This window comes from Micropterus dolomieu, linkage group LG19, assembly GCF_021292245.1.
Source record: "Micropterus dolomieu isolate WLL.071019.BEF.003 ecotype Adirondacks linkage group LG19, ASM2129224v1, whole genome shotgun sequence".
NCBI lineage: Eukaryota > Metazoa > Chordata > Actinopteri > Centrarchiformes > Centrarchidae > Micropterus > Micropterus dolomieu.
Genome location: NC_060168.1, coordinates 2,766,912 through 2,779,980, shown reverse-complemented (window position 1 = coordinate 2,779,980; position 13,069 = coordinate 2,766,912). Strand labels below are relative to the sequence as shown.

Here is a 13,069-nt window from a genome sequence, read left to right as displayed (position 1 = left end):
TTAGTCAAATTAGACTTTAAAATTTGTTGTAAAGTTGTTTACGATCTACGGTAGATGGGACATGTTTTTACTCAATAAAAAGCTCAACTTATACACTTCTATACACTAGGTGAGACCGAGGTGGGGTCCATGTAGTAGGTGGGCGTAGACTGTACGTCTTGGGGGAGGGATGAACAAACTAACCATAGCGCATTTATACTTCTGCGTCAAATTGACGGCGTAGCCTCTGTGTAGCCCCGTACCCTATGCAGTCACTACTACAACCACTCTTACCCCCATTCACGTTAGCGGAGTCAACACAGTGGACACTGTAGCACTACCGGCAACTAGCGTTTGGCGGTGTAACGGCATAGCTACGAATGTAGACCCTACACAGGAGTATAAATCAAGCTTTAGAGGGCTGCACCTATACTTATACTGTTAAAGAATTTTCTTAGGTGTAACAGGGAACATTAGCTGACCCCACAAGTGTTTACTGACTTTCCAGCTTTAGTTATTTCTCACATATAAACTGTCGTTGTTGGGGAGACGACAGGTTCTAGGTTAAGGCCAGCTAAAGATGACCTAATAGGGAAACCTACAGGCACTAGGGGGACGACAGAGATATAAAAGGAACCAAAAGATGTTTTCCTTCAAATTTGGTGTTGGCATTTGACGTGTTCACATGTTGTATGCTGGTACTGTATTCTCCTTGGCTCAATAAACCATGCTATGTTAAATCTTAATCAGTCTCCGTAATTTCTTCACACCTGAACCTGGCTCACAATGTTTCTTCATCAATTGGCGTCACAAACAGGATCTCAACAAAACAACAACTGGTAAGTGCAAATTTATTTTATTTTGGCCATACCATGTTGTTCTGTTTGACGAGATCAAACAAAAGTGTGTAGATTTTAATCATTCGGCTGTGAACTAAGCTGAGCTATTGTTAAATGAGGACTCAGGTCTGAGAACGGAGTCCTGGCTGATCTCTCTGTAAGCAGTGCACGGGAAAAATGTGTCATTTAATGAATGTTCAAATTTAAAACTAAAATAAGTAATCCAGTGAGCACAACAGGTCTAAACTCTATGAATCTGATTTATAAAGTCCATGAAGGGCATTGGTTGGTCAGTAGGTTTGAGACTTCAAGACTGCGTGGTGTTCAACCGTCTCAGCCCACCAAGAGGGTGGTTATTTCTGGGTCAGCTTCGGGCTGTACCCAACACAGTTGCAAACCGTACTGTGAGGTTAACTCTTTGGGAAGATGTTCTGTGGTAAACACGGCATGAGGGGCTTATTTCTCGGTTAATTTTGACTCCCAAGCCGTCAAATCGCCAACCTCTGAAAAATAAAAATAAGAAGTGTGGATAGTTTTGATGCAGTAGCAGTGTTTATTGAATGTATGTCTTTATATGATTTGATGTTTAATGTGTCAATGTGTGTTTAAGTTTTTGTAAATTCTTAATAGGGGTCTTCATCAGTCTCCAAAACTTCTTCACACCTGAACCCGGCTCACAATATTTCTTCAACAGATCTGGAGTTACAGTACGTAACCAATGTTTGTGCCTATTCACTTTGAAACAACACTGTTAAAAATGTTCAAAAATTGGCTTTGCCAGTTCTATGAGGCAGGCCATGCAGTCAAAACATTTGTTAGAGCTTAAGGATACACACAATGAGTTTTGGTGAATAACATTGAACGTAAACATGTGTTTTGTTTGTTTAAAACTTATTAATTTAGCATCTAATGAAAACAATATGAAGCAGCTGAAGCATAGTATTTCTGGGGCCGGGCCCCACTGATTACTGTACAAAAACAACTTTCTTCACTGACTCTGTTGAAAATGGATCATATTTGATGGAGAAATATTAGAAATATGGAGAAAATATTTTTCTAGTTTTCTCTCTGATGTCTCCCAGCTGCTCTGCATCAACTCTGATTCACAGAGGAGCCACTATTTGCAGCAGCGGCCCCTTGGCCCCAGCCAATTCTCCCAAGCTTTTACTAGCAGTTAGATTTTACCTATAGTTAATAACTGGGTCAGTTATTAACTATAGTCAGTCAGTCAGTCTCTCTCTCTCTCTCATTTTGAGGTTTGTACTGACAAAACAAGCTTTGTAAAGGTGTCACTTAGGGAACTGTGACAGCATTTCTCACTATTTTCAGAATTTATTACAATCGATTAGGCTACATGTTATATTGCATAATACAACATGTAGCCTATACCTGTATCAATAATTTTGTAAATATCCACTTTTTAAAAATGAATGGAGACACAAAAGTTAGTAGCCTACTGTAATAATACTTTTACTTTATTCACTGTATATACACGGGTTACACACTCAGAAAAGGAGTTGGCAGCAGTGACTGATCTGCATTATGCAAAAAATTTAAAACAAAAGTCTGAATGCATGGGTCTTGGCATGTTCCATCAAAATATCTACCGCTATCAATATTTGTACATCTAAATCACGCAAATTAGGATATGCCAACAGTGGCTGTGGTTCTGTTTATATAACCGTGTGTGTTAGATCTCTCCCTGCTCCAAAACAGCTGATTCAAACTATGAAATCGTTATGAATCCTGAAGCTGCTTCAATCAGCTGTGTTGGAGCATGGAGAGATTAAATCAAGCAGGACAGGGGGTAACTTTCTCCAGGAGAGGGTTGGGAAACACTGTCGTAGTAACACTACATGAACTTCAATTCAACTAAGATTAATTCATACAGCCAGCAAAGTCTTTGCACGTTGTTTAAGTGTGAAAAAGCTATACCGAACGATCTAAACGATATGGATCTTTATTATATCTTCATTTGGACAAATAACTAACCAGAGAGTCATAAGTCAACATAATAAGACAAATGCAAACCTATGCCCTTGCTAAATGCTGCACAAAAAAACGTTTAATAAAGCTAAACACACAGTAGCTTACAGTCTATGATTAACGTTAGCTTATGTTATCAAAAGGGAAATAAAGCTAATCCTGCTACTTCAGGAGCTAACACTAGCCACTGTTGGCCATGTAGAATGACAAATAACCTAACTTACACACGTGTAACATTCTGTAATTTGTGTGATTTAGATGTACAATATTGACTACGATAGCTATTTTCATGGCGAACATATAACATGGGCAATGCATTCAGACTTTACTCAATGTTTTGGAAAATGCTAACCACTCACCTAACCACAACGTTGTCGCAAAGTGTAGAGTAGCAAAACAACTAAGAATGCATCATGTTACGTCCTGTGGGGGATGTAAAAAAACAGTTTATTTATGGTTATTTCCTGTCCTGACCGGCCTGACAGTGGAGGTGGCCTAACAGTGGAGGTCTGCAGTTGGACCCCTCTCGTGAATTAGTTAATTAATTAATCGCATATTAAATCGCAATATTGGTAAAATAATCGCAATTAGATTTTCCAAAATCGTTCAGCCCTAGTACTGATAATGCTTACTGTCGTGCATAGTCACGCCCCAAAGACCCTTTCTGAGCCTGGAAAAACCCTTATAATTTTGCAATTCCTAATCGGAATAGTTGATTATTTGTTTCAATAATAAATAAAATCAAAATAGTTGCAGCCCTAATGTCTCAGTCTGAAAGCATTCTTACTTTTGCACAGTACTGTATATAGATACACTACATTGCGAAAAGTTTTGGTTCGCCTACTTTACATGCACATGAAGGTTAATGACATCCCATTCTTTAATATGGAGTTGGCCCACCCTTTGCAGCTATAAAAGCTTCAACTCTTCTGGGAAGGCTGTCCACAAGGTTTTGGAGTCTGTTGATGGGAATTTGTGACCATTTTTCCAGAAGCGCATGTGTGAGGTCAAGCATCAGATGTTGGATGAGAAGGCCTGGCTCGCAGTCTCTGCTCTAATTCATCACAAAGGTGTTCTATCAATTTGAGGTCAGGCTAGTCAAGTTCTCCACATCAAACTCGCTCATCCATGTCTTTATGGACCTTGCACTGTGCACTGGTGCACAGTCATGTTGGAACAGGAAGGGGCCATCCACAAACCGTTCCCACAAAGGTGGTAGCATGAAATTGTCCAAAATGTCTTATTATGCTGAAGCATTAACAGTTCCTTTCACTGGAACTAAGGACCAAGCCCTACCCCTGAAAAACAACCCCAGACCATAATCCCCCCCTCCACCAAACTTTACACTTGGCACAATGCAGTCAGGAAAGTACCGTTCTCTTGGCAACCGCCAAACCCAGACTTGCCCATCAGATTGCCAGACAAATAAGCTAGATTGGTCACTCCAGAGAACACGTCTCCACGGCTCTAGTGTCCAGTGGTGGCGTTCTTTATACCACTGCATCCGATGCTTTGCAATTCACTTGGTGATGCAAGGCTTGGATGCAGCTGCTCAAGACCTTCAGTCACTGAAATTTTCACATTACATCCTGTTGCCTCCTCCTCTCTGTGTTGAGAAAATGTGTAAAACACTAACATAACATCAGGACCTTATAGACTTCCAGGACTACCAATTACCTGCATTTCAGTTAATAATAACACAGCATGAGAGATGTTCTCAATTTCTATCATTTTCACTAAAAAGGATGAGAGTTGAGGAGAAATACAGTTCAGTTTATTCTCCTCCTTAACAATTTCCCTTGGGGATAAATAAAGTTAATATTCATCTTATATTAATACTTAAATATTATAGATGTATAATTGTTAATGTAATTGAATATTAAAAATCAACTTAAGTAATTACTGATGATGTAAAATTAATTAATGCTTAATCATGAACCCGGGATAATTCCTCCTACTGTAATCATACCAACAAAATCTATAACCGTTGCATCCCTACTTTTGTCATGTTACTACTGTGAGAATGTGTGGCCTCTCTCTGATTTACATCACTATAAACGTATTCTTGGGTGTTTGGACTGTTTCTTGAATAAACGTAAACTACTTGGAACTTGTTATGGGCATTTTTCACAATTTTATTATTATTATATATTATTGATAGACTACAAAAAAAAATTAAAAATACAAGAGTAAGATATTGTGTAAAGGTATTTCTGCCATAATCGAGCAGCCCTAGACTACAACAAACTAACAACAACATAATGGGCACTTTATTAGGTACACCTGTTCAGTTGCTTTAACACAAATAGCTAATCGGCCAATCATGCCAGACATGCCAGCAACTCAATGCATTTAGTTGTGTAGACGTGGTCAAGACAACTTGCTGAAGTTCAAACCGAGCATCAGAATGGGGGAGAAAGGAGATCTAAGTGACTTTGAACGTGGCATGGTTGTTGGTGCCAGACGGACTGGTCTGAGTATTTCAGAAACTGCTGATCTACTGGGATTTTCACGCACAACCATCTCTAGGGTTTACAGAGAATGGTCAGAAGAAGAGGAAATATCCAGTGTTAGGGAAGGTAAAGGGCTGATCAGCCTCTCTTACCCTCAGGTGGTCCTCCATACTTCCTCTGGCCGTTAACTTGAGTCAGCTTTGTATTGGTTGATTTCAGCCAGGTTTCCAGCTCCTGCACCCGCACAAGGTTCAGCACCTGAGGGGAAAACAAAGTGTGAACGCCTTCTCAGCAACAGCACCTCTGCAACTAACAGATCAACCTATATGACTAGATGGATAGACAGATCTTTATTAACCTTTATTCACCCTATATCTGAACACTGTTTATGTCCTGCCTGTAAAGCCTACTCTCTTCTGATTGGCCAACTTCCAGAAGCCTCCTGAGGGGCAGTTACTCTCACTGGCCACTTTATTAGGTACACCTTGCTATTACCGGGTTGGACCCCCTTTTGCCTTCAGAACTGCCGTAATTCTTCGCGGCATACATTCAACAAGGTGTTGGAAACATTCTGCAGAGACTTTGGTCCATATTGACATGATAGCATCAAACAGTTGCTGCAGATTTGTCTGCTGCACATCCATGATGAAGATCTCCCGTTCCACCACATCCCAAAGGATTGAGATCTGGTGAATGTGGAGCCCATTGGAGTGCAGTGAACTCATCGTCATGTTGAAGTAATCCAGTTTGAGATGATTTGAGCTTTGTGACATGGTCCATTATCCTGCTGGAAGTAGCCTTCAGAAGATGGTACACTGTGCTCATACAGGGATGGACATGGTCAGCAACAAGACTCAGGTAGGCTGTCGCGTTTAAAAGATCCTCATTTGGTACTAAGGGGCCCAAAGTGTGCCCAGAAAATATCCCCCACACCATTACACCACCACCAGCGGCCTGAACCGTTGATACAAGGCAGGATGGATCCATGCTTTCATGTCGTTTACACCCAATTCTGACCCTACCATCTGAATGTCGCAGCTGACATCGGGACTCATCAGACCAGGAAACGTTTTTCCAATCTTCTATTGTCCAATTATGTGAACTGTAGCCTCAGTTTCCTGTTCTTAGCTGACAGGAGGGGCACCCACTGTGGTCTTCTGCTGCAGTAGCCCATCTGCTTCAAGGTTGGATGTGTTGTGCGTTCAGAGATGGTATTCTGCTTACCTTGCTTGTAACGAATGGTTTTTTGAGTAACTGTTGCCTTTCTGTCATCTCGAACCAGTCTGCCCATTCTCCTCAGACCTCTGACATCAACAAGGCATTTTTGTCTACACAACTGTCGCTCACTGGATATTTCCTCTTTTTCAGACCATTCTCTGTAAACCCTAGAGATGGTTGTGTGTGAAAATCCCAGCAGATCAGCAGTTTCTGAAATACTCAGACCAGCCCGTCGGCACCAACAACCATGCCACGTTCAAAGTCACTTAAATCCCCTTTCTTCCCCATTCTGATGCTCGCTTTGAATTTCAGCAAGTTGTCTTGACCACGTCTACATGCCTAAATGTACTGAGTTGCTGCCATGTGATTGGCTGATTAGCTATTTGTGTTAAAGCAACTGAACAGGTGTAACTAACAAAGTGGCCGGGGAGTGTCGCTGGCACAGCACTTAAACGATTTGTGGAGATGGGTCTGTTCTTCAGTAGGCCTAATTTAATTATTGAAATGTGCCCATTATGTTGTTGTTAGTTTGTTGTAGTCTAGGCAGAAATCATAATCACATTTATTAGATTTAGAAATCATGCTTATTGAACTTGATTATGCATTATCCCTAATAGTCTACGAAATACTAATCAAATATTATTAACTTTAAACATCATCTCAGAGCACAAGATGACAGCAGCACAGTGTTTCTCCAGGTTGACTGCTTTGTGGGGCGGAAGGGAATCCGTGTTTGTGTGTGCGTGCGCAGAGCAGTGACAGGTGAAGAAAGAGTTTACAACAACTTGTTATGTTATAACGTGCTGAAATTCAACCGTGGTGTTCTGTCGGGAGATGCTGTTACTTAAACTAAGAGAGTTAGAAAACTTTACATCCGGAAATAATGAGGATGAATAAAGAAGATGAGGACACAGTGGATATTTTACAAGCACTGATGTCAGACGTGTGGGGAAAAAACAAATATTCGATTCCCAAAATTTTAAACCAAAAACCTACCCAACAAACGAACATTTGGGTCCGGAAATAGTCATTTCTAGTGAAACAAACAAAACGTTTAAAAAAAAAACACTTGCAGGTTCTTTATTAATTGGTGCATACAACTTCATGCAGTGATTCACAGCGCTGTCTTAATGTCATTATGTCACATGACATTAAAACCTCATGGTAGCAAGGTGGCTGCAGTTTTTTCAGTCTGGTGCCAGCAGTTGTTCTCCTCCACCAAGTGGGAACCACCTTTGTGATGACAGAACTTTACCCTCGCTGTTTCAAGGCCTGACACGCATGACGTGTATTCAAAAACTTCAGATCTGATCTCTTCTAAAGGGAATGCAATTTATTTGATCTCCTCCTTCTGGCAGCTCACTTGTTACATTTGGCCACAGCTATAGCTTTCAATTCCAACAAGAAAGCTTACAGAACTGTTAAGTTAAGGGGTTTGTTATTGTAAAAGAAGTAGGGCCTTGTATGTCATATTTTCACCCAATTTGATGACTCCCTTTTTTACGGTTGCCTGGTAAATTCAGAAGTATATGGTTCTCAATAAAAAAGAAAGCAAGAACGTTATCTACAGGCCACTATTCTGAGCTCACGCAGTCAACGGGAGGTGGAACGTATTTATACCCCTGCAGTTGCCCGCATCTCATGTTTGACTATAGAGTCAACGGAAGTCACTTGCAGTCAAATCAAACGCACCTAATGTAATAAGCGGCAGGTGGGGCTCGACCAAACCGTACTGAACGGGAAAGAAGGAAAAAGCAATGTAAAACGATGTTTATCAAAAGACAACATGACAAACTAAGTGACCTTGTAAAGCACAAGCCATTGCAAGGCGACTTAACACAATGTAGCCAACTCTGCCACAATGTAGCCAACTACGCTCGTGTGTATAAAGAGCGCGTGGAGCACGATTCAAACTAACTAGTCAAATCAAAGCAGAGTGGCCTCGCGCCGTCACTGCTGCTCCTGCTGCTCAAACAACCCAGACCGACTTTTTATTTCCTTTTAGCCTATTTCTGTTTACTTTATAAACACTCAATTAAAACAAATAAAAACAAAAACAACACCCAGAAAGCAGGCTGTAGTGTAAAGGTACCTGGCTTTGCTTGCTCTCCATCGTCTCCACGGTTGTTACGTTCGCGCGGACGCTGACGCCACTCTGTGGCCCGCTGCTCTCACCTGGAGCCACTATTGGCCAGCACGGTCCACCTACACCGCCGAAAAGTGATTGCTGTCCGCGGGAGCGCGCGCATCATGTTAAAGCTGTATCGCCCACTTTCCGTGCAGGGCCACAGCTGCTTTTATCAGTCACAACGTGCAAAGGTATGACTTTGCGAAACTTTAACCTTTCTCTTCATGGAATAATCACAAAGTGGCCAAAGAAGGGTTTGCAGTTTGCTATTGTTGACGATGAACATGTGTTTGGTAGTTCTGTGTCTAATATCCCTGTTTATATTTGGAAAACACCATGTAGCCTATAATTAACAATATTAACCGCCATTAAAGTTTAGACCTTGTTAATTAATATTTTCAGCCATCCTAACCATTTAGATAGCCTAATAACACAGTACATTTCATAAGATATATAAACACATGATTTCTCTCTAGCCTACATATTTGGAAGTATTGTGTCAAATATCCTACAGATATATCTTTCATTCAGGCAACATAGGATATTTTAATAAATGCAGAGTCAGAAGACCACAATGATAAAAGCTACATATAGCCTAAATATAGCCGCGGGCAGCAATGATCGGGTTCCAAGCAAGTCATGAAAAAAGCAACATTTTACATTTTCAGAGGAGAGAAACACACGCAGACGACTTGAGAGATTAAAGTGGTGAAAGAATTTGGAATTTGAGATAATTGGGGAAACGCAAATGTGATTTTTACAGCATCACTTTGAGATTAGTGTCATTATATGTAGGCCTACCTGACTACTGCGTGAAATGTTCAACCCGCCTGCGACATTTTGTATTTCAGCGGTTTAAAGTTTAAGCTGCACAAACACTTCTTGGCAGAGAAAATGAAACAGAAAGTGTCACTAGATCCAAATAAAACGGACTGATCTGAAAACCCTTTGAAACACTTGATATCTGTCATCTGGAGAACGACTCTGTCTAGTTTGATAGCATTTGAATAAAGACTTGTAGAGATATAGATGTTAATTGAATTTGCATATTCTGAAAAATATGACTTCTGAATTTACCATAGGTTGTCACATATCAGTGGATGTGCTGAAAAGGTTTCAGCTCTCTAGGACCTACGGATGATTTTTTTTAGATTTTTTGAAGTTAGGAATGAGAAATGTCTAGAAATTTACATTTCTTGTAATAAGCCACGCCTAGTTTGAGCAATCATTACCAAATTTTATACATTAACTGAGTAGTGACCCGAGATCGTACAAACCGAATTTTGTACGAATCCATACAGCAAATTACGAGGTATAAACTTTTAGCAAGTGTAATGCCCCCTAGTGGAAGAATATCCCAGGTCTGCTCAGCAAAGCTCAGGCCCACCATCTGAGCAGACGATTCAAGTTTGGTTACAATAGCTTAAGCCAATTTTGATTTACGGGCATCTATGTAAAATTGTATGTAAAGACACAAAAGTAAAAATTTATGGAAAAAAAACAGATTGACATGACACAAAGATGCAGATGAATCCACAGATTAAAATGATGAAAGAACTTTGACTCTAAACAAAGCCGTTTTTGAGATAATTGCAAAAATATAAAGATGGTTGTTATAGTGCCACCATGAAGCCTACTAGGGCCATTTTTTTGCTGGAGTAGTGGGTGGAATTTGCAACCAACCAATTTTGGTGAGTTTTCGTGCAGCAGTTTTTGCTGCCCAAACACTTTTAGCGGAGAAAAAGAAGAAAGGCAAAAAAGTGAATAACAAATAATAGCGCCTATTTTTAAATCTTTCCCTTTTAAATTGGTGTTTTAATTTAAAATAGATCTAGTTTTATGTTTGTCATGGGTCGTATTCACTTGTTTTTGGTTATGTTTGGCCTATTTCAAGCTAAACTAAAGGTTAAGCAGGGGGCAGTGGTGAGACAAGGTACCAATCATGGTGTATTATAGGATGTTTGGTATCGTGGAGCGTAAGAAACAAAAATCAGTAAGTTGAGGAACATGAAGCGTCAGCTGCTGCCATGCAAGTCGAGGACAGGGGAAATTAAGTGTAACTTTCCTTACCTCGCTGGGGACTGTGATGGATTTTACTAACTTTAAACTATTAACTCTGCTGCAAAAAATATGTAGAATACATAACTTCTAACAGGTAAGTCTCCCTGTGGGAAATTAGCTCATGTATTTCAATTGGATTTTTGCTGTGTCTGTGGGGCAGGTTTTTAAAAGAAACCCTTCAGTTGTGTGTGGATGGAGTCTCGTGGTTTGTTGCAGTAGCTAGTAGGCAATCCCTTATTTCTGTTATTGTTATACTGTTAAAAACACATAGCCTAACAGAAAGAACTTGTTTAAAACACATGGTTTAAACTTTTCTTTTAATGGGTGAAATGCTGTTTGGGAAATGCAAAAAAAGAGAGAAATTCACCAGTTTTGTGTGGTCTGTTAAAGGCTGTCACACTAAAGCTGATGATAAACGGAGCAATTTTTAGAGCAATGTTGCCATCAATCCTTATTATCATAATCCCCTCCCCCCACCCCTCCACCACCCGCCACTATCCATTCAAAACATAAGCTACGTTTTGACCAAAGGAACTAGACCCCGGAACTAGGAACCTTTGGAGGAACTCACTGCGTTCCCACCGAAGGGACCAGGGTCTAAATTTAGTTCTAGGGTCTTCATTTTACCCCCTAAAAAGTCCCTGCTCAGGGGGTAGTACTTTCTGAAAGTACTGGTACTTTGGGGGGGCAGGGCTTGACTTGCAGTGAATTTCTGAATCTTTGGTTTGCAAACCAATAAATCACATTTAACCAATAGCCAAACAAGTCTCGCCAATGTCCGCTGTGATCGTACGTAGGCATTAAATGTATTGCTCGGAAACGTCAGCCAGCATACAGCGGTGTGTTTACAGCTAATAGCTGATGGAGTTACGCTAAATACTGGGTCAAGTTTTCATCATTCAGGAAGTTTTTACATGGAGGCTAAGTCGGTCTCCTCCTCTCCAAACAAGCAGAACAGCTGATTACAGCAGGTAGTAAAGCTTGTTAAACATCAGGTTCCTCCGACGCTCATGTGACACAGATGTGATGCTGCAGCTGATCTGCAGCTCTCGTCGACTGGAAATGTTTTAATAACCTTCCAAACTGTCATTTTAACAAACATTTCATTTTTGTCCTGCAATGGACTGGCGACCTGTCCAGGGTGGACCCCGCCTTGCGCCCGATGTCAGCTGGGATTGGCTCCTGTACGCAGGATAAGCAGTTGATGATGGATGGATGGATTTCATTTTTGTGACAATTTGTTTTTCTATTAAATTTGTAACAAACGTTATCGTGTTTATTCTTTATACTCCTGCACAAAAAGCTGTTTTAATGGTCAAGCACAGGCTGTAGTTTTTCATCATATTCCATCAAATCTGATGTTCATTTATAAATTTAGCTGCCTGTGCATCTTTTCGTACGGCGTACAGGCCTACAGCCTACGTCAGCAGGTTAATTTGCCTAATCTTTGCAGGTCTTTAGACCCCGATGGAAACGCACACAACAATACTCTGAAGGAACCTTTTAGTTCCTTGAAAAGAGATCCGGGGACTAAAATGTCAGACTTGCCACCAGCCAGATTGCCCAGCAACATTGTTCAAAAAGTTCCCCCTGTGTATCATCAGCTTAAGGCTTTTAAACAAACTATTAGAATTATAGTCACCATTGTTGCCTGTGTGCACATTTACATTGGGAACAATTCCCCATCACTTTTTGAAATGGCTGATTTTGTCCCCATCATTTGTGATAGTATAAGTTGTTAAAAATGTTCTTGAAATGTAACAACATAACAATTAAAAGACATATTTGCACAGTAAGAAAACATGCTATGCAATCCAAATATAGAAGAAAGAAATGTGCATTGTGCAAAAAAAGTAACTTCAACTAAAACTGTTATCAAAACATACATGATTTAACTCATTTATTTCTAACTGAAACATTTCCACAGAATAATTCTGGTGTAAATTCTGCTGTGGACAAAATCAATTCAATATTTCATCATTTGGCTTCATTGTCTAATTTGAAAGCCTCCAAACCAAAACCTCAACAAATGAACAATAACAAATGGTTTGACACTGAATGCAAAAACCTAAAGAAAACTTTAAGGAAATTATCAAATGAAAAGCATAGGGACCCAGATAACCACAACATATGCTGTCAATATGAGGCCACTCTGAAACAATACAAGTACACCCTAAAAACTAAGAAAAAACAACACAGCAAGAACCAGCTCTGTGAAATTGAGGAATCCTTAGAGTCCAACCAGTTCTGGGAGAAATGGAACAACCTAAACAAAACCCAGCAGGATGAATTGGCGATCCAAGATGGAAATACTTGGATTAATCACTTTAGTGAATTATACAGTAATATTACAAAAAATGATGATCAGTACAAGATATTCACAAAATGGAAAACTCTGGAGGCGG

At 40.1% G+C, this 13,069-nt stretch overlaps 2 protein-coding genes across 3 annotated transcripts in view; one reads left to right on the top strand and one right to left on the bottom strand.

The window, feature by feature from the left end:
* Positions 1 to 8,723, bottom strand: part of dnd1 (DND microRNA-mediated repression inhibitor 1) — a 17,253-nt gene extending 8,530 nt beyond the window's left edge. Inside the window, exons 1-2 of the mRNA XM_046031400.1 lie at positions 8,568 to 8,723; positions 5,410 to 5,515 (exon numbers count right to left, since the gene is read on the bottom strand). Coding sequence (XP_045887356.1) covers positions 5,410 to 5,515; positions 8,568 to 8,588 — 127 coding nt within the window. The 5' untranslated portion in view covers positions 8,589 to 8,723. The remainder of the gene's footprint in view (positions 1 to 5,409; positions 5,516 to 8,567) is intronic.
* setd7 (SET domain containing 7, histone lysine methyltransferase) overlaps positions 1 to 13,069 on the top strand; it is a 519,573-nt gene that overhangs the window by 497,856 nt on the left and 8,648 nt on the right. The gene's annotated exons all lie outside the window — the stretch shown is intronic.